We start from the raw sequence: 25,505 nt of genomic DNA, 5'->3' as shown, positions 1-25,505 counted from the left end.
ACAGTAAATATTGAAAGATTCATTTAATCCTGTATGACTGCAGAACGAATATCATTGTTTTCAGAATAAAACATTTGAAAATGTTCACCTTTACTTTGGTAAACTACTACCAATATTTCAGTTTTTTGGCAACAAAAAAAAACAGTAATCATACAAAATGCTGCTTCTGAAAAAAGCCCCCTTTTTAGTGAAAGTCTAAAAATGAAAAAGATGGAAAAAATCAAATTCATTGACAATGAATAAACCATTAAATTATGGTTCTTTTCAGCTCTACAGACACCAATAATGTATACTTTATATTATTTTTATCATAAACTTAACAAGCTTTTGCAAAAAACATAAAGTAGCTAATCATAACCTCCTTAGATTCCACTGTGTGGAATGGCATGCATTTTTCATTGCTCCTGGCTTTTTGGACAAATTGGGACCTGAAGAGTATATACACAAAATATCATTTTATATGATGTTATTACTGAGAAAAGTGATGTTCTAATATGTTGACATTTGTTGTCAAAAGAATCCGTGAATTTTCATCTGAGTAATGATTTGCAAAACTCTATAGTTGGTTCCTGAACAGAGCAGCATTTATTCTGAATGCAAAAACAAAAATAACTAAACCTACAAACAACAACTGTGCCCCAGTGAGCACAAAGTTTTTAAGTCAACTGGGTTTTTTTGCACACCTCTTTCAACAGTAGTCTTTCTGATGACTAGGTGTTTGAAATAAGTGTTTTAATTTAACACAGTTACTAACTGCACAACCATTTGAGTATCAGAGCAACGTAATTCATTACTTTACGCATTGTTACAACTTCTTTATCCTTACTGATGTCAGGTGCCATGTTACTAAAATTCCAAATCAATTGTTATCGACCCTGCAATCTTCAAGCTGTTGAGTTAGTTTGCCTGGGTAGGAGTTGAATATGAGCTTTCTTAAAAGCTTCTGGTACAGTGCCAGAGAAGGGTGAGGGATTAATAATGCTCACGATGGTTTGATAAGAAGTGAGTTGAGCAAGCAAATTGTCTGTTTTCAATTTGATCAATTTGTTTTAGAGTATTTTAAAATAAGTAACATTTTCTAAAACACCCTTCAGAAACGTTTACACTCATAACAGAGAACACTGAGTAGTGGACACCCACATACTGGATGCAGAGGCGAATGAACAAAATTTGTAAATTTATCAACAAAGGGTGTACGCAACACGTGAGGATCAGGAAGAGTCTTACAGGGGAGGATACACAGAATGGAAACATGACAGTAATCACCCCTCGAATAATGTCTCCAAAGTCAGTTGGGGTCCACTCCTAATTGTTCTCTGTGTTATGAATGTAATGGCTAACAATTTCTAGAGGGCATTTTGGAAGTTGTCACTTATTTACTTAATTCTTTAAGAACTTGATGGAAGGCTCGAATGAGGGTAGGGCCCAGGACCCAGGAGTGGGGAACGCAGTAGCGTTCCTCCGGGCTGTAGCGCTCCCAGTCAATGAGACCCTCTTTCTGGAACCGAAATGGCCTTCATGGTGTAGACTGGGTTGCTATCGACCAAGGGCTGAGGATGTGGGTACACTGACATAAGGCACAGAGGGCTGAATGCAACATGCTTATGTAGTTATACCGGAAACACGGGACCTTCATGGAGGGGGGTAATTAGAGTCTTAAGGCAGCAGGGTTGATGACGGACCAAACATGAAGGCCCTGATGAATTTGGGATCCTATTTGTTTGTGTAACTCACCAAATGAGGGTCCCTGATGAAAAGCAACACCTCTTGGCCCAGATGGTAAGTAAGCGCTGCTGTCATCCTGCGGTCGGCCAACTGGCGACTCCTCTCCACAGTATGAGCCAGGGCCACTTGGTTGTCCTGCCAGACCCAATGAGCTCTCCTATAGTGGACATGGATGGGACGGTATGGAGACCTCCTTCTCTTGGGTTGGAAAAACTGCAGGTTGGTAACCATAGACCACGTGGAAAGGAGACTTACCCATGGCGGAAGAGATGAGGGCATTATGTGTGTACTCCATCCAAGGAAGGGCTGCTGCCCAGTACGATGGGTGTTGCTGGCACACACAACCAAAGGCTGCCTCTGGTGCGTGTCTCTAGTCAGTTCTATTTGCGGGTGGTAACCCAGATGATAAGACCTTCCACACTCTGGAGACAAATTGAGGGACCCTGTTTGATACCATGTCCATGGGAATTCCATGGATCCAGAACACATGTTGAAACAAAGTTGCGCAGTCTTGAGGGTAAAAGGCAGCTTTGGGTGATCAATGAAGTGTGCCATCTTGGAAAACCGAGCAACAATAGTAAGAACCACCATCCTTCCTTTGGAGTTTGGCAGCCCCGTTATGTAATTCGGGGCAACATGGGACCAAGGTCTGGTGGAAACCAAGAAAGGATTGAGCAGGCCTGCTGGTGGTTGGTGTGAAGATTGACAGGCTGTGCAAATGGAAAAGGCAGAGACATAGTCAGTGACGTCCTTGTGCCAGCCTGGCCACCAAAACCTTTGACTTACTAGGAAGATAATTTGGGTGATTGAATACATTCCTCAACTTTTAAAAGAAAGTGAGCTTCAAATAGCAGGGTTATAATAACTCATAGCCATGGCCCACACTGAAGCGTGGACTTGGACTTACACTTAAATGGCGCTTTTCTTCTTCAGTGACTCGATGCGCTTACACTGACAAATAATTTACCTACTAATGACACAGCATCAGGAGTAACTTGGGATTTGCTGTCTTGCTCAAGGACATTCTGACGTGGTCTCAGTGGTCAAGGGTCGAACTCACAATCTCTTGATTGAGAGATGACGACTCTACCACTGAGTCTTGTCACCTCAAGTAATTTGGGGTAAGCCTTGGCAGCGAGAAGTCTCATAATGATTCGTATTTTTGAACGGTTGTTCCAATATGTCAGTGGATGTTGTTTGAATACTAGTTTGCATTTGCCAGCTTAACGGGGGTCCAGAGTTGGGGGGGGGGGGGGGGGGATTACCTTGATAATGTCAAAGATACTGCTTTTGTTCTTATATAAAAGAAAAAAGAAAGAGGTCAAATCAATGTTGTGTTTTATGTTAAAATAACCATAAATTGTTTATTTTTGTTGAAAAAATGTTTAACTGTGCTACAACAGGGTGAAGAACAGGCAGGACATGATTGGAGCCTTCAAAGTAGAACCACTCTACCTCACACATGAGAACCAGGAGTCAGGTAGGTTAATCTCTTGTGCACTAGAACACAGTGATCCCTCGCTATTTCACGCTTTACCTATTGCACCCCTTAGTGCGATGTGGATTTTTTTTCTTTTTGGCGGTGGGAGCTATATTGCAGAGAGACGTAATGTGACTGTTTCCTGCGTGTCAGATAGACATGAAATTATAAATGCACTTGACACGGACGTCGAACTACTGCAGTACACATAATCACTTAAATCTTAAATTATTAAACCTTAAATTGTAATTGAAAAGTGATTCCTCTATATATATATATATATATATATATATATATATATATATATATATATATATATATATATATAAAATTTCAATCAATCAATCAAATTTTATTTGTATAGCCCTGAATCACCGAAGTCTGAAAGGGCTTCACAGAGGAATAGAGGTCATGTCGAGACATCTCATACAGAGACATCTTTTAAGGTACACAACAGTCTCCCCTGTCAAAGATCCTAGAAGGGGAAGGAAAAACTCAAAAACCCCTAGTTGGGGAAAATCAGAAACCTTCAGAAGGGACCACTGGTGGGAGGAGCCCCCTTCCAGGCCCACAGTTTGAAGTGAATGCTGCATGTACCAAATACAGACATATTGATACACATTACAGACAAATACAGGTACACAATATAGATTACAGAAAACATATTGTGCCATACAGTGCAGTAATGTCTTGACAGCAGGCAAAGCCATTGGGCAGGAACCTTCACAAAGTCCAACCAAGTGGACCGCAGACGGTCGATCTCTTAACCGGCGATGGTCGATAAGTGCAGGGCCAAGTGGGGGCGGTCAAGTCAACCTTCACCATCTAGGTAGCCCGCTCACCGAGCCAGGAGAAGGAGGAAGGAAAAAAAGAATTAAGCTGCAGGCAGGCCCATTAACTAAATGCTTTCGAGTATGAATGTGTTTTTAGTCGGGACTAAAAGATTTCTACTGAGGTGGCTGCACAAACTTCCATAGGTAGGGTATTCCATAGTACTGGCACGAGAACGAAAAAGGCCCTTGATCCCACGGACTTCTTTTTAGCCCGTGGGGTCGATAACAAACCAGCATTTTGCGACCAAAGTTGTCGGAACGGAACATATGCACTCCTGCTGGAGTGTAAGACACTCCAGGGATACTAAATCAAACCGTGACACGATTACCAGACTTTCATGAACCTGATTGTCCAAACTAGCATCAGCAATCACAGAACCCAAGGGTGTAAGCCACGCTGCCTTTTTTATTTTGTCCCTTATTAGCTGAATCCGCTGAGTAAAGAATCGCATGAAATCGTGTGCTGAATGGAGGGAACTATGATTAATCTGCTGCTATTGCGTTAGCTTTGCTACCGTATCAAATATTTTGGGTTGTTTTTATTAAGACCAATCATTTTGGAAAAGTAATTTGTTTTTGCTAACCTGAGAGCCTCTTTATTTTTCAGCAAGCTATCGCACCAGGCTTGATGGAAAACCTCAAGTTTAGTTGTTAGGCTTTTACGCTCAAGTTGTCTACTTAACAATTTAAACGTACGCATTTCATCCGTAAACCACGGAGTGTGCCGCTTCGGACTAATTTTAAGTCTTAAGGGCGCTATAGAGTTTAGGGAATTTAAAAGAACCGTATTAAAATCATTTGTGACCTTATCGACTGAACCAATGAAAGACAGAAAGGCAGCTGTAGCGAAAGGCAGTGTTTCAGAAAGTGCAGTTGTGGTTGATGAGTTAATATCATGGCTCTTAAAGGCTTGGTTGTGAATAAGACCACACTGAGCGAGGACTTTGAATGTTATAAGATAATGATCAGGCATAGCGTTAGTATACGGCAAAATTGTGACATTTGAGGCAGTTAAGCCAGGGGTTAACACCAAATCTAAGATATTACCATTCCGGTGTGTCGCTGCTTCTGTTAATTGTGCAAAACCAAATGCATCAATCATTGCTTGAAATGCTACAGTAAGTGGCTCCAATAGGGAGTTCTTATGAATATTGAAGTCACTCATAATTAATATATTATCTGCATGAGTTTTTAAATCATCCGTAAGTTCAGGGAACTCATCTAAGAATCCAGAGTATGGACAGAGAGGACGGTAAATAACTACCACATAGCATGGTGGTCAGGAGCTCGATCACATAACGAGAGCCTAAAATGTCTTGAAGGTGTGATTAGTGCTCATACTAAGTTTAAGACAAGACTCTGAAATTAGTGTGACACCTCCCCCTTTTTTACAAGGACGGGCAACGTGTGAGCCTCCATGTTTGGAGGTGAGGCCTCATTTAATGATAAAAATTAATTTGGTTTTAACCAGGTTTTGCAGAGACCAAGCACTTTAAGATTGTGATCTCTAATAAGATCATTGACAGGAAGGGCTTTTGAGGGGAGTGACCTAATATTTATGAAGCTGAATTTAAACTGGGAATTTTTTCCTGAACTATTCGGAGTCTTAATGTTAGTCGTACCAATACTAACAAGATTTTGATGGCTTGGGCTTGGTTTGTATTTTGAGTAATTAAAACCTTGTCGCAATGTTTGTAATGTAGGAATTAAATTGTTGATGCCTACAACACTTGTATTAATATTAATATTCTGCCTAGGTACTATGTCACCAATCCGACCGGTTAAAGAAGCATGGCTACTTTCCTTAATCAACACCACCTCAGCAGAAATCTTATCACTAGGGGATTCAGCGTTAGGTATTGAAACAGTGTGTGGATTGCAGTGGCCTAGACTAAATATAATATGTGTGTTGTAGCAGTCCAGCCTAGTTCCAGTTAACTCTAGCCTTAACAACTCCACACCTGTTCTAGCAGGCTTGCCTGCGACCCGACATGCTCTAATGTGAGAAGTCATATGTTGTTTTTGTTTTTGTTTTGTTTTTTTTAATGTGAAAAGTCTTCATCCTTCTGAAAATGCATTTTGATTAAGGCCTTGTCTCCTATCAGCCAGAATAGTTCACTACTTTCATTTGTACTTTATTTATTTATTTATTTATTTATTCAAACAAGTGTGAAAAATCAACATGAAAACACAAATAAAAGAGCAAAAATATATACAGTTGCAAAGCAGAAACCATCAAAACGAGTAAAAAAAAAAAGAAAGAAACCACAAGTCCTGCCCCCATGTCTGAAAAAGAATGGGGTAGGAGTGAAGTAAAACTTATTAAATCCCAGCCCCTTTTAATAAGCCCAAATTACTCTAGCCATAAAACATTACCCTCACTTGTCCCAAAAAATACTCCACTATATTCCACTGTCAGATTTCTGAACACTGGACATATACCTCCATAGCGCCAAGATGTGCTAAAGAGAAACATATTACAAACATCCCTACCTCAAATACAACACCAAATACCACAATGTTAAAAATAACCAATTAAAAAGAACAAAACAAAACAACATAACAAAACCCGTACCAATTTAACCTTGAAAATAAATAAATGCCAAGCACCTCTGATAATCACACAACCTCTTTCCTATACCTTGTATAAATAATTTATTTAGATCTTGTTTTAAACTGCTTGATGTTCGACCATTCCCTGAGCGTCCCCTCTAATTTGTTCCACAGCTTAACCCCACAGATTCCAATCTGAGTTTGATCAATTTTGACTGTAAGAATAATACTTTTGTGTGGTCCCTGTATCGTACCCCATGAATGATCTGTGTTGCTTTCTTTTGAATATAAGAAGTGGATATATTGTGCTTTTGTAATTGTTGCCCCAGATTTCTATACAGTAAATGAGATATGGAAGAACTAGTGTATTATATAGAATGTGTAGTGACTTTTGATCAAGTACCTGTTTGGCTTTATTTAATACTGCGATGCATCTTGAAGTTGCTGCTCACAGCCATAGGTGAGGGCAGGAACATAGATCGACCGGTAAATAGAGAGCTTTGCCCTTCGGCTCAGCTCTCTCTTCACCACGACAGACCGGTACAGAGTCCGCATGACAGCAGACGCTGCACCGATCCGCATGTCAATCTCACGTTCCATCCTACCCTCACTCGTGAACAAGACCCCAATATACTTAAACTCCTCCACTTGGGGCAGGACTTCCTCCCCGACCCAGAGACGGCACTCCACCCTTTTCCGACTGAGGACCATGGTCTCAGATTTGGAGGTGCTGATCTTAATCCCAGCCGCTTCACACTCGGCTGCGAACCACTCCAGCGAGAGTTGGAGGTCACGGTCTGAAGAAGCCAACAGCACCACATCTGCAAATAGTAGAGATGGAATGCTGAGACCCCCAAACCGGACTCCCTCAACGCTTTGGCTGCGCCTAGAAAATCTCTCCATAAAAGTAATGAACAGAATCGGTGATAAAGGGCAGTCTTGGTGAAGTCCGACCCCCACTGGAAATGGATTCGACTTACTGCCGGCAATGCAGACCAAACTCTGACAGTGGTGGTACAGGGAATGAACAGCCCGTATCAGGGCGTTAGGTACCCCGTACTCCCGAAGCACCCCCACAGAACTCTCCGAGGGACACAGTTGAACGCCTTCTCCAAGTCCACAAAAGACATGTAGACTGGATGGGCGAACTCCCATGCACCCTTGAGGATCATGCCGAGGGAGTAGAGCTGGTCCACTATTCCACGGCCGGGACAAAAACCACATTGCTCCTCCTGAATCCGAGGTTCACTTCCAAACGGACCTTCCTCTCCAGCACCCCTGAATAGACTTTAGAGGCTGAGGAGGTTGATCCCTCTGTAGTTGGAACACACCATCCGATCCACCTTCTTTAAAAGGGGGGGCACCACCCCAGTCTGCTAATCCACAGGTGCTGTACCCCATGTCCATGCGATGTTGCAGAGGTGTATCAGCCAGGACAGCCCTACAACATCCAGACCCTTTAGAAACTCCGGACAGATCTCATCCAGCCCCGGGGCCTTGCCACCAAAGAGTTTTTTGATCACCTCGGTCACTTTAGCCCCAGAGATGGGAGATCCCATCTCGGAGCCTCCAGACTCTGCTTCCTCAGGGGAAGATGTGTTAGTGGAATTGAGGAGGTCTTCTAAGAATTCTGCCCACCGGTTCACAACGTCCCGAGTTGAGGGTCAGCATCGCCCCATCCCCACTATACACAGTGTTGATGGTGCACTGCTTTCCCCTCCTGAGACGCCGGATGGTTGACCAGAATTTCCCCAAAGCCGTCCAGAAGTCGTTTTCCTTAGCCTCACCGAACTCCTCCCACACCAGGTTTTTGCCTTGGTGACTGCCGAAGCCGCACACCGCTTGCCTGGTCAGTACCTGTCAGCTGCCTCTGGAGTCCCACAGGCCAAAAATGCCTGATATGACTCCTTCAGCTCGACGGCATCCCTTACCGCTGGTGTCCACCAGTGGGTTTGGGGATTGCTGCCATGACAGGCACCGACAACCTTATGACCGCAACTTTCATCAGCCGCCCCGACAATGGCGGCACAGAATATGATCCTCTCGGACTCAATGTCCCCCGCCCTCCCCGGGACATGAGAGAAATTCTGACGGAGGTGGGTGTTGAAACTTCTTCTGACTGACTCTGTCAGACGTTCCCAGCAGAACCTCACAATATGTTTGGGCATGTATGACCATCATCCTCCCCCACCATCGGAGCCTACACACCACCAGGTGGTGATCAGTTGACAGCTCCGCCCCTCTCTTCACCTGAGTGTCCAGAAAATGCAGCCGCAAGTCCGGTGATATGATCACAAAGTCAATCATCGAACTGCGGCCTAGGGTGTCCCGGTGCCTAGTGCGCATATGGACACCCCTATTTTTGAACATGGTGTTTGTTATTGACAATCCGTGATGAGCATAGAAGTCCAATAACAAAACACCATTCTGGTTCAGATCGGGGTGGCTGATCCAATCACTCCCCTCCACGTCTCACTGTCATTGCCCACATGAGCATTGAAGTCACCCAGCAGAACGATTGAGTCCCTAGAGGGAGCGCTCTCTAGCACACCCTCCAAGGCTGGGTACTCTGAACTGTTGTTTGGAGATCGGAGCACCAAGGCACCCCCCTCTGGCTGGCCCCCAGCTCACACTGCAATCCTATGGCTCCTCCCACAGGTAGTGAGCCCATGGGAAGGGGGGCCCATGTAGCCTCTTCAGGCTCAGCCCGGCCGAGCCCCATGGGCGTGGGCCCGGCCACCAGGCACTTGCCAGCGAGCCCCACCTCCAGGCCTGGCTCTAGTGGGGGTCTTTGGTGACCAGCATCCAGGCGAGGGAAACGTAAATCCATTTATTTTATTCATCATTAACGGTCGACGAATAAAATATATGCCAATTTGTGATATTAATAACATTATAAGGTTATATTAATAGGGTTTTTATTATGTATAGTATTAACTATTTCAGACACAAAACAATGCATTATACATTATATAAGGTACACAACTACCAGCAAATAAAGAGTACAGTGGGCCCCCGGTTAGCGAGATTAATCCTTTCCGCATTTGAGATCATTACACGACTTCGTCGTTTGGCGGGAATCCAAATCTATTGTCACAGACGGGCAAGGCAAGGAGATAGGCTGGCGTGAAGGCGAGGGTGGCGGACCCAGATGCAGGGAGTCTCAGAGACGAGAAGGGCGAGTTGAAATCCATGATTTGTTGTCAGAGTCAGGCAGGAACGAAAACAGGAAAACAGCACAGCAAAGAAACTCCCAAAATACAGGCAGACAGGTGAAATGGGAAAAAAACAATTGGGCAGGTTGGCATGGGGAAGACGCAGACTAATGGGTAGGATTGGAGACATGAGACTGATATGCGACTATGATCCAACCATGGGTGTCACAAAAATTAGGCTTAAGTACACAAACACACTAATTAGTCAAACGCGCAAAAGCTGGGAAGGAACCAATAGGCAGGGGAAGTGGATTTTTGGACACAGGAGGTGCAGGTAAATGTAGACTGGTGGACCAAATCAAAACTGAGAATCAAACACCCTCTTTCCTCGGATATACACGAGAGGAGCTGAAACAGGAGCTATGCAAAGAGAAAAGGACAGAACCCCCTAAAATAAACACAAAACCATAAACCAACAGAACATGACACCTGTTAATTAAGTAATGGGTGTAAAACCTCAGATAAACACATCAAAATTGTATAAACATATTACAAATTGGTAATAAAATTATATGCTAAGTGCGACTAATATATAATATAGAGATACAATTATGATAAATAAAAAAACTATACTGTAAAGGATTTATTTACCTTTAGAGATGTGATGAGCTTGTTATGGCCATATTCCCGAGTGAGAGTAGCCTAGCCTAGCTTTCTTTGCATTTCTTGATTGTCTCCAGCTTTGTTTCCATACTAATCATCTTCTTACTTCTCTCTTTAACATCACTAGCAATCTTGGGACTGGTGGCTAACCAATTAACGTTTGAATAAAACACTAACATGCAAAATAAATACGATATTGTAAGCACTCACTCAAGTCTTTAGATAGCCATCTTAGTGACCCGTGATGCTGACCAATAGCAGACCAGCGTCTTAGTCACCCCCGCAGACCAGTATCTTAGGGAGTCGTGACGCTGACCAATAGCAGACCAGCATTGTAGTGACGTAAGCAGTGACGCATGAAGTGACATATGAGCATGGTCACGCACACACACTGACCGCCATGTTTGAGAAGTTTTTTTTGTTTGTTTTTTTGTTTTTTTTAATGAACTGTCTCTGTACATTGTTGCGTTACATAAAGTTAAAAAATAAACTTTTCAAACCTCGGACCTGTGCCTACATGCCGACCTGACATTTAAAGGGACCGTTTCACTAAGCTGCATTGTTCCTGTCATTGAAGTCTTGGGAAAAAAAAAAGTATAGTTTCTTTAAAGGACAATGTGTAGGATAAGGCACCATTTGGCACAGGGCCAGCAGCTTTAGCAGGGAGGCCATACCTCCTAGTTCCCCGCTACTTCGTCCAGCTCCTCCAAGGGAATCCTCAGGCGTTCCCTGGCCAGCTGAGAGACATGGTCTCTTCATCACCAGGGCCTCCCCCCACTGGGACATGGAATAGGGGCTTAGTCCCTTCTGGATGACCAAACTTTTCATCTTATCTTTAAGGTAGACCTCGGGCACTCTGCGGAGAAAACCCATTTGGGCCGCTTGTATCTGGGATCTCATTATTTCGGTCACGAGGCACATCTTATGACCATAGGTGAGGGTAGGAACATAGTTCCTTTTTCACAATGACACACAGCTTTAGTGTGCACATGACAGCATACCCTGCACCAATCTGCCTGTCAATCTCCTGCTCCATCTTGTCCTCACTCTGAACAAAATATACAAGATATCATAAACCAAGATACTTAAACTCCTCCACTTGGGGAACAATTTGTGACCCAGATAAGGCATTCCACCTTTTACCAACTGAGGACCATGGGCTTGGATTTGGAGGTGGTCATCCTCAACTCAACGGCTTCACACTCTGCTGTGACTTTTATTTTACTATCTTCATAGAACAAAAGATTTTCTTTTCTGCATTTTTCTTGCCCGCTTACCCTTATACACGCTATAGTGTGCATGCTTCAAAATGGTTTTGAACTCTTAGTTCACCATTCGATGGCATTACTGTAAATTGTACATGCTGTCCTGTAGAAAACGGAAACTGATAAAAAAACAGAAGAAAACCAAAACAAAATAGTTTTGTCATTTCAGATGAAAAGAATAGTGACATGCATGCCAATGCTTTTGTGTCCATTAGCCTACATGTGTGCATGTGTGTGTGCACATATCTGTGTGTGCATGTGAGTGGAATTTCATCACCTGCAAATCACATTGTGACCAAAACAACACAGATAAAGAAAAGGCTATTATAGCATTGTTTAGAGAATGTTGAAGAAGAACAGATTAATGTAAGGTGAGCTCAATAAACACATACTGTATTAGCAATTATAATTTAGCTACCAAATCTTGATAGGAACTTTTGTTGTGTGTAATGATCTTGTTAATAAAAAAATAAAAATGGGGGTGCTGGGATTGCTGTGCACTAAAGGACTTTACTTTTTTTTTTAATCAACAGGGCTAGTGACAGATTATAGGGTAAGAACATGTTTTATTTATAAAATGGTTTACATATTTTTTTAAAGGCATTAAAAGAACAAATTGTGAAATGTGCTTTTCGTTCCCTGCTTTTATTCTTTCTTTCAGCATTGGCAGATTCCACTGGGAAGACGATTCCGCTCCCTCAAAATGTGGTTTGTCTTCCGCATGTACGGCCTTCATGGATTACAGGCTCATATACGCAAGGTATTGCATTAAGCCCAGTTAGTTTTAGTTAGGGCATCTTGATCTGATACATTAAATTAATACAAATATAAAATCTAACTCAATTTCTATGAAATCTTTTCAAATCAAATCAAGTTTATTTGTATAGCCCTGAATCACTGACGTCGCAACGGGGTTCACAGGTGAAATGAAGTAATACAGGGACTTCTTTTCATCAAAATAACACAACAGCATTCCCCGAACAAAGCTGCCGGAAGGAGAATAAAAAACTCCTAAACCCCAATTGGAAAACAAGTTAAAGAATGGTTGAAGAAAATTCACAAGTCTGGCCTTCCTGGAATTGCTGGATTTACCAGCATTGCCTGATTCATTTGGCTTTTTACCATGTATGAAGTGCCTTTAACAGCAGTTAAGCAATGGAGAGGAAGTTCAACTAGCCCCTTCGTTGGTGGCTGGAAATACCCCCAAGCTTTACATATGTGGGGCTCTACATAATGTCAGGTCAGCTCCAGCTCCCCCTGTCCTCAGTTGTGGAGAAGTTTAAGATCGCCGAATGCAGACTTTCCCTGACATATAGGGACTCCCAAGACCAACTTGTCAGGGAAGCAGGAATAAGAACAAGATCCGGTTGGAAGTGGGCCACCAGAATGGCAGTTTACTGGTAAAAAAAAAAGTGAAGAAAACCAAAACAAAATAGTTTTGTCATTTCAGATGAAACGAATAGTGACATGCACGCCAATGCTTTTGTGTCCATTAGCCTACATGTGTGCATGTGTGTGTGCACATACCTGTGTGTGCATGTGAGTGGAATTTCATCACCTGCAAATCACATTGTGACCAAAACAACACAGATAAAAGAAAAGGCTATTATAGCATTGTTATAATAGCTTTGGTCCTGAGCTTCTCTCAGGACCAAAGATACCATCGAAAATCTGTGCACTGGAAGACAGGGCTTAGGAACATCGCATTTCCAGCAGTGGTCGAAGTCCACCCGAGGAGATGACATCCATGATCAAGGACAAAGTTAGAAACCTTGAGGAATAACATCGAAGAGTTAAATCCATCGAGCTCATAACTCAAGGGGCCTGGACAAGACGGAACCTTCCCAAGAGGTCCATCGTATGGAGTGAACTGTGGAGGCTGGAGCCATTTTGTATTTTGTTTCTGCTCCGAGCAGTGTACAACACCTTACCAACCCCAATAAACTTTCATAAGTGGAGAGTGAGGGAGGATCCACTGTGCAGGTTGTGTGGCAGTAAAGGAACTATGCTGCACATCCTTTCTGGGTGCAAGGTAGAATTAGCCCACGGGAGATATAGGTGGGGCCATGACAAGGTGTTGGCCCTGCTTGCAGACATCCTGGAGCAAGAGCGGGGAAAGAAGCAGCCAGCCAAGACAAGACCACTGTTGAGCACCATCGCCTATCTTAAAGGAAGGACATAGACAAGTCGTCCAAGGCCAAGCCAAGCAAAACCTCCTGTAGTCGGCCCATGTATGGGAGATGGAGATGGAGATGGAGAACGACTGGGGGAGAACCTACACTTCTCAGAGGCGTACTAACCACCACTCTGAGACCTGACATAATTATGTGGTTTCCAGAGGGAAAGAAAATCATCCTGGTGGAACTAACAGTACTGTGGGAGGAGGGTTGCGAGGAAGTGGCAGTGAGAAAGAAGACCAAGTACCAACAACTTGTCCAAGATTGCCAGGACAAAGGGTGGACAGCTTGGCTGATGACAGTGGAAGTGGGGTGTCGAGGATTCCCAGCCGAGTTCGTGTGGAATCTGTTGACGAAGGTCGACTTGAGAGGCCACTTGAGAAAACAGATATTTGTAGGCTGAGAGAAACAGCAGAGAAAGCCTCCTGTTGGCTCTGGCATAAAAGAGAAGATAATAGCTGGAAGCCTGGATGAGAGGGGCAGTGATTTGGCCAATCACTGCTGACCCTGAATTTCCTAATGTGAAAGAAGGCAAACATGGAACTACAATTCCCTTTCAATTACCGTACAGATTATTAGGCAGCAGAAGTTCTTCTTATAGAAAAGACATTTTAAATGTGGCAGTAAAGCAATGATGCTGAGTGAAATATCGTACACTGTGTTGACAAATAGCATAGTGTAATTGTTAAAGGCTCTTCCTACTTGAGCCAGAAAACCAAGCAGCAGCTTCCCCTGGAAATCAATCAATCAAATTTTATTTATTTAGCCCTAAATCACAGAAGTCTCAAAGGGCTGTACCTGAGATGACTGTACAATTGGCAATACAAAATTGGCAATACACTGAATAATTTAACATAATTCTTTTTTTCAGCAAGTGTCCCTGGCCAAGGAGTTTGAGAGTCTGGTACGAGCAGACAACAGATTTGAGATCTGTGCTGATGTCATCATGGGTTTGGTTTGCTTCAGGCTTAAGGTAACAACATCCAACTCAAAATTATGTTGTAGGATAATATGTTTCTAATTGCAGTGGACTGTCTATCTGTAGGCTTTAGATAAACTCAGTGATAATGGGTAATTCAGCACCTTGAGCTCTATATATAAAATAGAGCTCATGGCTGGATGTGAACATTCCTTGTCTAGTCATGGTGTCATGGTATTGAAAAACTAAGCGGGGGTGTTGTAATGCATTACAACACTCCCGTTTAGTTTTTCAATAGTTTGTCCAATAGGTTGGACTGTTGCATTACTCTTTCATTGTACCTCTGCCTAAAAAAAAAAAAAAAATCTATAACTTTGTCCTCTCATGTTATCTTCGATGGCTGTGTATATGCTTGCTGGTGAATAAAAACTCTGTCAAATAATACCGTGATGAAGAAAGCCCAACAGCAACTGACAGAGATCGCATCACATGGACTTGAGAAGGTGGAGACTTACTGTATATCAGTGGTGGGCCTTCAGGGCCAGCAAGGCCTTCTCTGCTAGCATAAAATAGCCTGATTTTATCATCACTATCATAAACTATAATAATTATAATAACCACAATAAAAGTAAATTTCATTTTACATTTATTTTTACTAAATATGTATAAATTTCTCCATAAAATTATTCTCCATATTCTGTTCTTTTCATGCTATTTTATATCCATTTGGTTACACTTCTTGCAGTGCTGTAGTTTTATGTTAGAATTTTAAGCCAATTAGAATTTAGCTAACTTGTGTCGCTATGCTGTGTGAAATCTGCCTTCGCCAGAAGCCCAGGCATCCGCATCAACACGGCGCGGTCTTCTGCCGATATGTTAGTGGCCCTAATGGTTAAAAGACAGCTGTAATAGTCAATCGAGCCATAAGTTCGCCACCTAGAGGCCTCACGTTGAACGTGATGTGACTGGATGCTCACTGCACGAAGACGGTGCTATATTGATTCGCCATGTTTAACGTTGGAAGTAGTCAAAGTTATTGAAAAATCAAACAAACAAAAAAAAGAAACATGTTGTTCAACTGTAATCTAACAGCAACCATGAGGCATAGTGTACATCGAGCCAGACCCGCTGAGATTGAGCAGGAAATTCAAATCAACTCGCTTTTTTTTTTTAATAATCCACAATGGCTGCAGAAGAACAAAACGGAAATTGGTCCAACATGCCTTTCAGCATTGGCGTCCATGTCAGTACAAAAGGAATTATAAATGGAAATGAAATGCAGAAACTCTACAAGCGAGCCATTGAACTATTTCTGAGGAAAGAAATGAGAATGGATTTTGTATTGAAAGAAGTGGGAGACACGCGTTTTGATGAGTTGAGCATTTGATTTTTTTTTTCATTTTTAATATATTTTCATAACTTTAATTTGTTCACATTCAATTAGTGGTAATAAAATAAAACGATGTTCTTATATTAAAGTGTTATTTGTAATTTTGTGTACAATCTTGTTAAAGCTTGCCTGCACTTTGGTGTCACTTTCTGTCTGCGTTTTTCCTGTTTTGGCTTTATTTTGTGGAGATGAACTTATTTTGCTTTTGTGTTCGTGTTGTTTTATTGACCCCATCTCATCCTGCCTCCTTGCATTTTGGATCCACCTTCCCATATCCATCGCCTACATGCCGCACTGACATGACACTTGGTGGACTTCATAAAACTTTGTGGACATCCATCCATCCACAGCCACAAATAATTTTAAATTATTATGAAATATTTTACGTTCTGGCAAGTATCACTGTCATGCCTTTGGTTCAAAGTCATCTGTCAAAGTACAGTTCATTAGCAGTTAAAATATTAATTAGTTCATAATTGTTGTTCATGGAAGCGAAAAGAGTTTAAAGGCCACAGTTAAAATGATGCAAGTGAGACATCTTGACTGGGATCGTTTGATAACGATAGAGGGAGCAGTGGAGCAGTCTTATGTTGGAGGTCAGTCTTTGACGTTGCCGTCTTGGTGGAGATACAAAAAAAGCAACAACTAACGAATGTCGTGAGAACTGCATGTTATGCTTTTGTGGACTGGAAAATGTTCGAACTTCAAGAAAGTGTTGTCTTTGTAAGTATTTTGTAAAAGCACTACATATAGGGAAGCTTATTTTTTAGTGTAAGATTGTAAGTTCATTGAATGTTTCATAGCTGTATTTGTGTATTAGCCTACTGCTAATTTTAACATAACTTCACGTTCGTAAGTAGTAATTATTTTATTTTCCTTGTCACAGTTACCATACAAACATATAATTGTTGCAAGAGGTCCATAAAGTAAGAAAAGAAAGTTGTTGAAAGTCTTGTTCATTGCTGGCTGTATAGCAACACAACAGACACATGTTGTGAGAGTAACAAGACAACTCAAGACGCCGAAAGTAAGAAAAATGTCTTATCGATGGGTTTGAACAACACAGGACTGCATTCAGCAGGCATGAGTTTACGTTCTAGAAAAAAAACTATACAAAACTATATGAGCCAATGCAGCCACAGAACAAGGTCCAGAAGAGGATGGCCATGTGCTGGACACTACAGACCAGCGGGAGAGGCCACCACTGTCACAGCCATTTGACACCAGGTCCACAGCTACCAGCCAAAGGTCGGACATATCATCTACAGCGATAAAAGCTTACACCAAAACACAAGCAGCCAGAGCCCAGTTAGCCTTTGTCGAGAAAGACGCCAGTATGATGAGACAAAGGACTGACTTAGATGCAAGCCTCCACATAATAAAATGTCAGAAGGAAGTGCTAGCAGCTGAAGCAGAAGCTACAGCTTACGATGAAGTAGAGAATCAGAGTAGGGAGAGAAACATCAAGCGTCCTATGGAGCGTTGAGCCTCTTGGTGTAACAAAACACACCAAAGAATATGTTCAACAACAACATGAGTTTCGCCTGTCCAAAACTCCCAACAGGCCAACTTCTTGAAACAAAAAGTAACGTAGCTGTAACGCAAGCCACCAAGCAGTCAGTGAAGCAGCTAGCAACTACCACACAGTATGTACCGCCAGCAATGAGTAAAGGCATAAAACAAGAGCAAGAAACAAATATGGGTCCCACAAACACCCAACTATTAAATCCTCTAGCTCCCACCTTTCTTCTTCACAACAACTGAGGCACATTCAGTGGCACATTAGATTTCGCAAAGAAGTATCCAGTACACGACAAGCCTGAAAACTATTGGGAATGGAAAACCCCATTTGTCAAACTAACAAAAGATTTAAACCTATCAGCTAGTGAAGAACAAGACCTGTTTACAAAATGGCTCGGGCCAGAGTCTTCAGAACATGCTAAGGGGATCCCTGCAGCAAACATTCTTAGGCCCTCTGCGGGAGTGACGATGACTTGGCAACGCCTCAAGGAGTGTTGCGGCTTGTCAGATGCACTCATGAACAAGTTAGAGGATTTTCCAAGACTAACAAATAAAGACAACAGCAAACTAAGAGAACTTGCAGACCTTTTAGTGTTACAGTGTGCTAAAGCACTTCCAGGCTTTGTGTACCTAGACACAAGACAAATAGTCGAAAAACTTCCTTTTAACCTACAGGAAAGGTGGACAACTGTAGGGACATAATACAAGGAGACTCACCGAGTGTCATTTCCTCCTTTTTCAGGCTTCGTGCAGTTTGTTCAACAACAAGCTAAAATGAGAAATGATCTGAGCTTTGCTTTATCTAACAATAACAGTCAAGCCTTCACGCGCTCAGCAAAGTCCACTCCATATAATCTCAAAGCCTCTGTTATAGTACACAGAACAGACATTGCAGAGAAGAATGGTTTGGAGACAGAGAAAATTGAAGGACCCAATCGTCAGTGCCTGATTCACAAGAGGCTGCATCTGCTCAGTACGTGCAAACCATTCAGCAATAAACCCATAGAAGAATGTCAAGCTTTTCTCAAGGAACAACATATATTCTACAAATGTTGTGACTTAGTGCAACACATGGCAAAAGATTGTACAGAAGTAGTGAAGTGCCTTGAGCGGACAGTCCCATCGACATCAATGCTTCATCCAGGTCCTGCTCCTGCCCCGAACCACACCACATTTGAAAGTAATGAAAGTAAGGAAGGTGAGGAACAATCAGAAGACTCTGCGTCAGTCACCTACAAGCGCACAGAGGTGTTCAGCTAAGGTAATAACCCATGCTCTTGTTCTAAAATCTGCTTAGTGCCAGCTTATTCAGAAGGTCAGAAAGACAAACCAATTAACATGTGTGCAGTGATCGATGATCAAAGCAGGACAGACTTGTTCAACCTGTTTGGGATTAAAACTACACTCACTCCGTACATGTTAAAAACGTGCTCAGGAAAAGTAAAAACCACTAGCAGGCGAGCGACTAACTTTTTCATACAGTTCATGGATGGGAATAAAAAAAGATATTCGGCTGCCTTCTTTAATTGAATGTGATTCAGTGCCAGATGACAGAACAGAAATACCTACACCCGAGATTGCTCAAAATTACCCACACCTACTACCTATTGCAAACAAGATCCAACCAGTCGACCATCATGCTCCAATCCTTTCCCCCTGGGAAGAGACATCATCAGAGTAAAGGTACGAGAGCAGATTAATGGGGCAAATGATGCTACTTTCGCACAAAGACTGGACTTGAGTTGGGTCATTGTTGAAGTATGTGTGGGGAATGTTCACAGCCCCTCAGAGGTAAATGTTTAGAAGACACACATGCTAGACAGCGGCCACATGCCATATTTTGAACCATGCCCAAACTGTTTGCAGTCAAAGATTGACTTATACGAGTTGGTGTACAGTACATGTCTCCTCCCCTGAGCTCACAAATTGTGAAAAACACTCTTCAATCATTCCTTCTGGCAGCCATGCCGCTACCCTGCTTGTAAGACACTTCATGGATGCTCAGACCATCAAGGACAGCGCATCACAAAAATGGCTATTTGTGGTGCCGGTTTCTGGATCGTTGGAGGACAGCTGCTCGGAAAGCAATGGAAACAAGTGCAACAACTCGTTGATACATCTTGGAAGAGGTGGAAAGGACAATGTTTGTCATCTTACACAGATACGCACAAAATGACTGACAACAAAACAAATGTCAAAAAAGGAGACATAGTTCTGCTGAAGGACGCTCAAGCAAGCACAAATGAATGGCCCATGGGATATATTAGGATACTTAGCCCAGCGGTGACAAAGTCCGCAGAGAGGAAGTTCAGACGCAAAGGACCGCAAAAGTCTTCCAAAGACCTACGTATCTCAGATGTTATAGTTCTACTTTCAGAGAATGAGAAAGAAATTTGTCATTTGTCATAGAAATCGTATAGTTATATCGTATAGTTATCGCTGATTCTTATTGTGATAGAAAGTAATTATAGCAGCCCGGAGTGTCATGCCTTAGGTTCGAAGTCATCTGTCAAAGTACAGCTCATTAATAGTTAAAATATTAATAAGTTCATAATTGTTGTTCATGGAAGAGAAAAGAGTTCAAAAGCCAGGGTTGAAATGATGCAAGTAAGACATCTTGACTGGGATCAATTGTTAACAGTAGAGCGAGCAAAGGAGAAGAGTGAGTACTTTTACGTTGGAGGCAATCTTTGACGTTGCCGTCTTGGTGGAGATACAAAAAAAGCAACAACTAACGGATGTCGTGACAACTGCATATTATGCTTTTGTGGACTGGAAAACGTTTGAACTTCAAGAAAGCATTGTCTTTGTAAGAACAGTGGGCCTCAGTGTTACAGCGTCCCTGGCTGATTTTCATGTTGCGACGTGGAATACTGAGTTTTTCGGTCCCCTCTTTACCGTATTTTTGTTTTTGCAACAAAAACAACTGTCATGACCCTAGGGTGTTGGCTGTATTTGTGTTGTTTTGTCTCCATCTGCAGGCGTTTTTAGGTCATTGCACTTATTTACTATTGCAGTCAAACTGCTTCCATGCAACACACGACTACAATGCTGGTCAGCTATTGGTCGGCATCTCCTCACGGAGATGCTGGTCTGCTATTGGTTGGCCTCACTCATTTCGAAATGGCGGAACAGTAAAGCTTTGTTCGATTGTGAGTGGTTACAAAACCCTATTTATAGTGCATTTTACGGCTTAATTCAAACTTGAAAGGGTTAGCCATGGGTCCCAAGATTGCTAGTGATGTTAAAGAGAGAAGTAAGAAGATGATTTATAAGGAAACAAAGCTGGCGATAATCAAGAAATACGAATTACGCTACCCTTACCAGGGAATATAGGCATGGCAAGCGCCATTCAAAGGTAAATAAATCCTTTCTATATTTCTATTTAGGATGTTTTCTGATTGTATACATGTATGTTATGTATACATACCACTTACTATACTATTTTGGTACCAATTTTTAATATGTATGTACAATTTTTATGTTTTTACCTGGGGTTCTAAATGCATTAGCTATTTAACACAGGTTTGGATTGCCTGCCATATGGTGAATTCGTCTTACGAGCCTAACCGCGGAACGGATTAATCTCGTAACATGGGGGCCTACTGTATTTTGTATAAGCACTACATATAGGGAAGCTATTTTTTAGTGTAAGATTGTAAGCTTATTGAATGTTTCATGGGTATTCGTGTATTAAATTTTAGCCTGACTTTTTGTTTGTAAGTAGTAATTATTTTATTTTTATTTTTGTCACAGTTACCATACAAACATATAATTTTTGCTCCATAGAGCAAAAAAGCCTTGTATGTGGAGTGTTCTTGTCGCTTCGCTGGCTGTATAGCAGCACAAGACGTGTGTTGTGAGGACAGCACAATCACGTATAATGAGTTTCAATTGCTGATGTGGGTTTATTGATGTTTAAATGCTCCAGAGAATAGCCTGTGTAGCCCAGTAATGCATACGTGTGCTTCTGAGGGGGCCAAATCACTGAAGGCTTCAGTGTGAAACGCACGGACCGCCACTGCTGCGTATTACTATAATACTTAAGTACAAAACCTAACATAGTAGTTCTATCAAATGAGGCAATAATAATCATCATAAAAAATGAACGTCACAAGCAATCCAATCGGAGATCAATCAGTCAATCAGTGTAATTTTGCTCGCACTAAATAGCTGGCTTTGTGGCATGTTTGTAAAGTGTGTGCCAAGCTGAGCACACAGAGGTGACGTGTCTGAGCACATAGAGAGTGGCAAGTTGAGCGAGAGAGGAGTATCATGAGTGAGCACTGACAGATTTTGAGCGAGAAAAATCTTTTTCTGTGCTCAAAATCTTTCATTGGTCGCTCAAAATCAATTTCTGTGCTCAAAATCTTTCATTGGTCGCTCAAAATCCATCCATCCATCCATCCATCCATCCATCCATCCATCCATCCATCCATCCATCCATCCATCCATCCATCCATCCATCCATCCATCCATCCATCCATCCATCCATCCATCCATCCATCCATCCATCCATCCATCCATCCATCCATCCATCCATCCATCCATCCATCCATCCATCCATCCATCCATCCATCCATCCATCCATCCATCCATCCATCCATCCATCCATCCATCCATCCATCCATCCATCCATCCATCCATCCATCCATCCATCCATCCATCCATCCATCCATCCATCCATCCATCCATCCATCCATCCATCCATCCATCCATCCATCCATCCATCCATCCATCCATCCATCCATCCATCCATCCATCCATCCATCCATCCATCCATCCATCCATCCATCCATCCATCCATCCATCCATCCATCCATCCATCCATCCATCCATCCATCCATCCATCCATCCATCCATCCATCCATCCATCCATCCATCCATCCATCCATCCATCCATCCATCCATCCATCCATCCATCCATCCATCCATCCATCCATCCATCCATCCATCCATCCATCCATCCATCCATCCATCCATCCATCCATCCATCCATCCATCCATCCATCCATCCATCCATCCATCCATCCATCCATCCATCCATCTATGTATGTATGTATGTATGTATGTATGTATGTATGCTCAAAAAAACTGTGCACAGAATCTATCCTTGCCCGCTCACGATAGTGGGACAAATATTATTCCATAAAAAGTGTTGTCTTTAGGTCAAAAATAACATCAACTCTGCATTTTTTTAGTATCAAACAAGTCAAAAAATACACAGGTAACAATGAGCCAGAAAGTAAAAACCGTAAACAAAATGCTTCAGAAGATTTTTGGTTTTGTTTTGTTTTGTTTTGTTTTGTTTTGTTTTGTTTTGTTTTACTAAGCACGGAACTGCAGTCAAGTGTCATTTGTTTACACTGCCATGGTTCCCCAGAACACCTGCCACCGCTTCTGAAAAAAATCCTGGAAGCCGTTAAATCACCCTAATACTTTGTTATCACATTAACATACAGTATATTCAGTAGCAATGTGGCAACCAAGAACCACAAATAATTAAGTCGCAAATTGATCAAATGATGACACACAAAGTTAGGTCAATGTTATGTTACCTAATGTAATCAGTCACATCTGTTCTTTCAGTTTTCACATGCTCACGTTTGTTGTTCTGCTTTTCACCCCCCCACAGGGCTCTAATGAGCTGAACCAGAATTTGCTGAAGAGGATCACAAAGAAAAGAGAGATTCACTTGGTGCCTTGTCATCTGAGTGGTTGCTTTGTGCTCCGCTTCGCTATCTGCGCGCGCACCACTGAGTCTCGTCACATTCAGGAAGCGTGGCGGCACATCACCCAGCTGACCTTTGAGCTCTTGCAGGATTTCGTTCAATAACAACTTGAAAAGCAAGTAATGTCCACTTTGATGCTTTAATAGTAAAGGTTATTCCACAAATGTTGTAGATTGCAAATGGCATAAATTAAAATAAAACAAAAAACAAAAAAAAAGAAACACTAAAAACATATGTTAGCTATTTTTTGATTCAACAGCTGGTTCGCACCCAAAATTACCGTAAAAGCCTATATATAATACACAATTTTTCAAAATATTAGTTCCTAAATCGAGGTGGAGCATTAACAGTGGAACATGGTTAATATAAAAACATTATTTCAGTTAGTTTAGACATTTTCCAGTGCCTAAACAGCATATGGATTATTAAAATAAGTGTACTTGCGTATTTCTAACATCTCATATAATAAGATGATTCTGGCTACTCACCAACCTTTATGCTTGTGCGACTCCATCAAATTTGCGTTACACCACCTGCGCCTCAAAATAAACCTGCCTTTAAATGGTCAAATAGTGTGTCTACTTTTGGTCACAAAATTGCAAGAAGTGCCATAAGCATGGAGTACTGTTGCACTGGAAGGCCTATTGAGGCAAAGCGGGGTCTGCCAAAATCCCAAACACGACTTGCTAGAACTGTACCGTCGTAAAATGTTATTAAGTGACATTTTGTAAGCATCGGGTAGTACTCTCTTTGTTACCAAAATATCAGAGGCCCTGGGGGAACAGCCTCTCTGTGCAACAGCATGCTCAGAGATGCGCACTAGGCTTGTGCCTGCACAAAGTTGGAGATGTGCTGATATTTAGACTGAGCACATGTACACCTGTCTCCCAAATTAGAGCCATAAATGTCCTTTATGAAGATGACATGATGCTGGGAGATGTCGTTGGGAAAGCTCCTCCTCACAATCAGGCCTGGTTGGTCTATCTCCATAGCAGTGCCTCTGTCAAGGTGGCCCACTTCAAAACTTGCTATGGCCGGTAAGCACAAGCCTGCACAGCAGCTTTCAAATAATTAATCACCTAAATGGATCTCAATTGATGGTTGACAAGGTGCCAAGTATGATACAGCTGACAAGCTCAATACCGTTTTACTTTGGTGGCAAGGGGAGGCTGCCGAATCCATCTGCATTACTAAAAGTGAGTGTAGACTATGCAGTCAAAAAGGCAGCATGGATCATTTCACAACGGATTCATTCAAATTTTTCCTATCGGATTTTCCAAAAAAGTTCTCATAGATAGCTGGCAGAGTGTAGCCTGACACAGGTGAAAAACTCAGCAGCATTTCATTTTGTTATTGTGGTAACAGGAGGACAATGAAATCTGTTTTAACAATTATTTAAAAGTGAGAAAAGCAGAGGCTTCTGTCATGCAAACATTGCCACCTAAAGGCAAGAAAGCACATTTACTGTTTTTATGGTAAAATAATAGGACGAATTAAAGCCGAGTTCACAGAAGCATCCCCGTGACGCCAACTTTAGCAGAATTGAAAAAAAAGAATTTGATCGTCTCTTCGGCTTTTCCATTTGTTTGCAAAACCAGACTCCTTCCGGAAGCAATTCAGTCTCAACTTTTCTGATGAACTCTCTCCTGATTAAGCTTTTTTGCGATTCTATGTATGAATCTTGAGATGTACAACCAACACTAAATATATTACACACTGAAACTCATACCTACAAGATTTGGACTCGATAAACTTTTTGATGTGTCATCATTTACCTCAGCTCTGAATCATGGGAGAACTGAGTGCAGTTAAATATGGATTGTTTAATCAATAAACGTTACTCATCTATCGCTCCAGTGACTTCATCTACAGCGGTGAAACAGACGAATGAATGAACGGGATGGCATATTGCCTGCAATTGTAATTTGCCATGGTTTTACTGCACAATAGCGTAGAATCTACTAAACTTGGGCAAATATGTCAACACGAAGTTAAAGTAGGCTTCTGCGGGCATTAACAAGGAGGTCACATCCAGAGGTAGAAGATCCTTCGGCAAAGATACGTGACAACTGACACAAGTGTTACACTCCAT

General features: G+C 42.0%; 1 protein-coding gene across 3 annotated transcripts in view; it reads left to right on the top strand.

The window, feature by feature from the left end:
• The window catches only part of ddc (dopa decarboxylase), a 58,402-nt gene extending 33,140 nt beyond the window's left edge, over window positions 1-25,262 (top strand). For 2 of the 3 annotated variants that reach the window (XM_088409976.1, XM_088409979.1), the window contains 5 exons: window positions 3,129-3,205; window positions 12,208-12,227; window positions 12,336-12,434; window positions 14,723-14,824; window positions 23,317-25,262. In XM_088409976.1, coding sequence (XP_088266102.1) covers window positions 3,129-3,205; window positions 12,208-12,227; window positions 12,336-12,434; window positions 14,723-14,824; window positions 23,317-23,517 — 499 coding nt within the window. In that variant the 3' untranslated portion in view covers window positions 23,518-25,262. The remainder of the gene's footprint in view (window positions 1-3,128; window positions 3,206-12,207; window positions 12,228-12,335; window positions 12,435-14,722; window positions 14,825-23,316) is intronic. The other variant, XM_088409977.1, reaches the window with a different exon arrangement.
• The last annotated feature ends 243 nt before the right edge of the window (window positions 25,263-25,505 follow it).

The sequence above is a fragment of the Hippichthys cyanospilos genome, chromosome 3 (genome assembly GCF_059441005.1).
Source record: "Hippichthys cyanospilos isolate Australia breed blue-spotted pipefish chromosome 3, RoL_Hcya_1.0, whole genome shotgun sequence".
Taxonomy (NCBI): Eukaryota; Metazoa; Chordata; class Actinopteri; order Syngnathiformes; family Syngnathidae; genus Hippichthys; species Hippichthys cyanospilos.
This window is presented reverse-complemented; position numbering and strand designations above follow the sequence as displayed.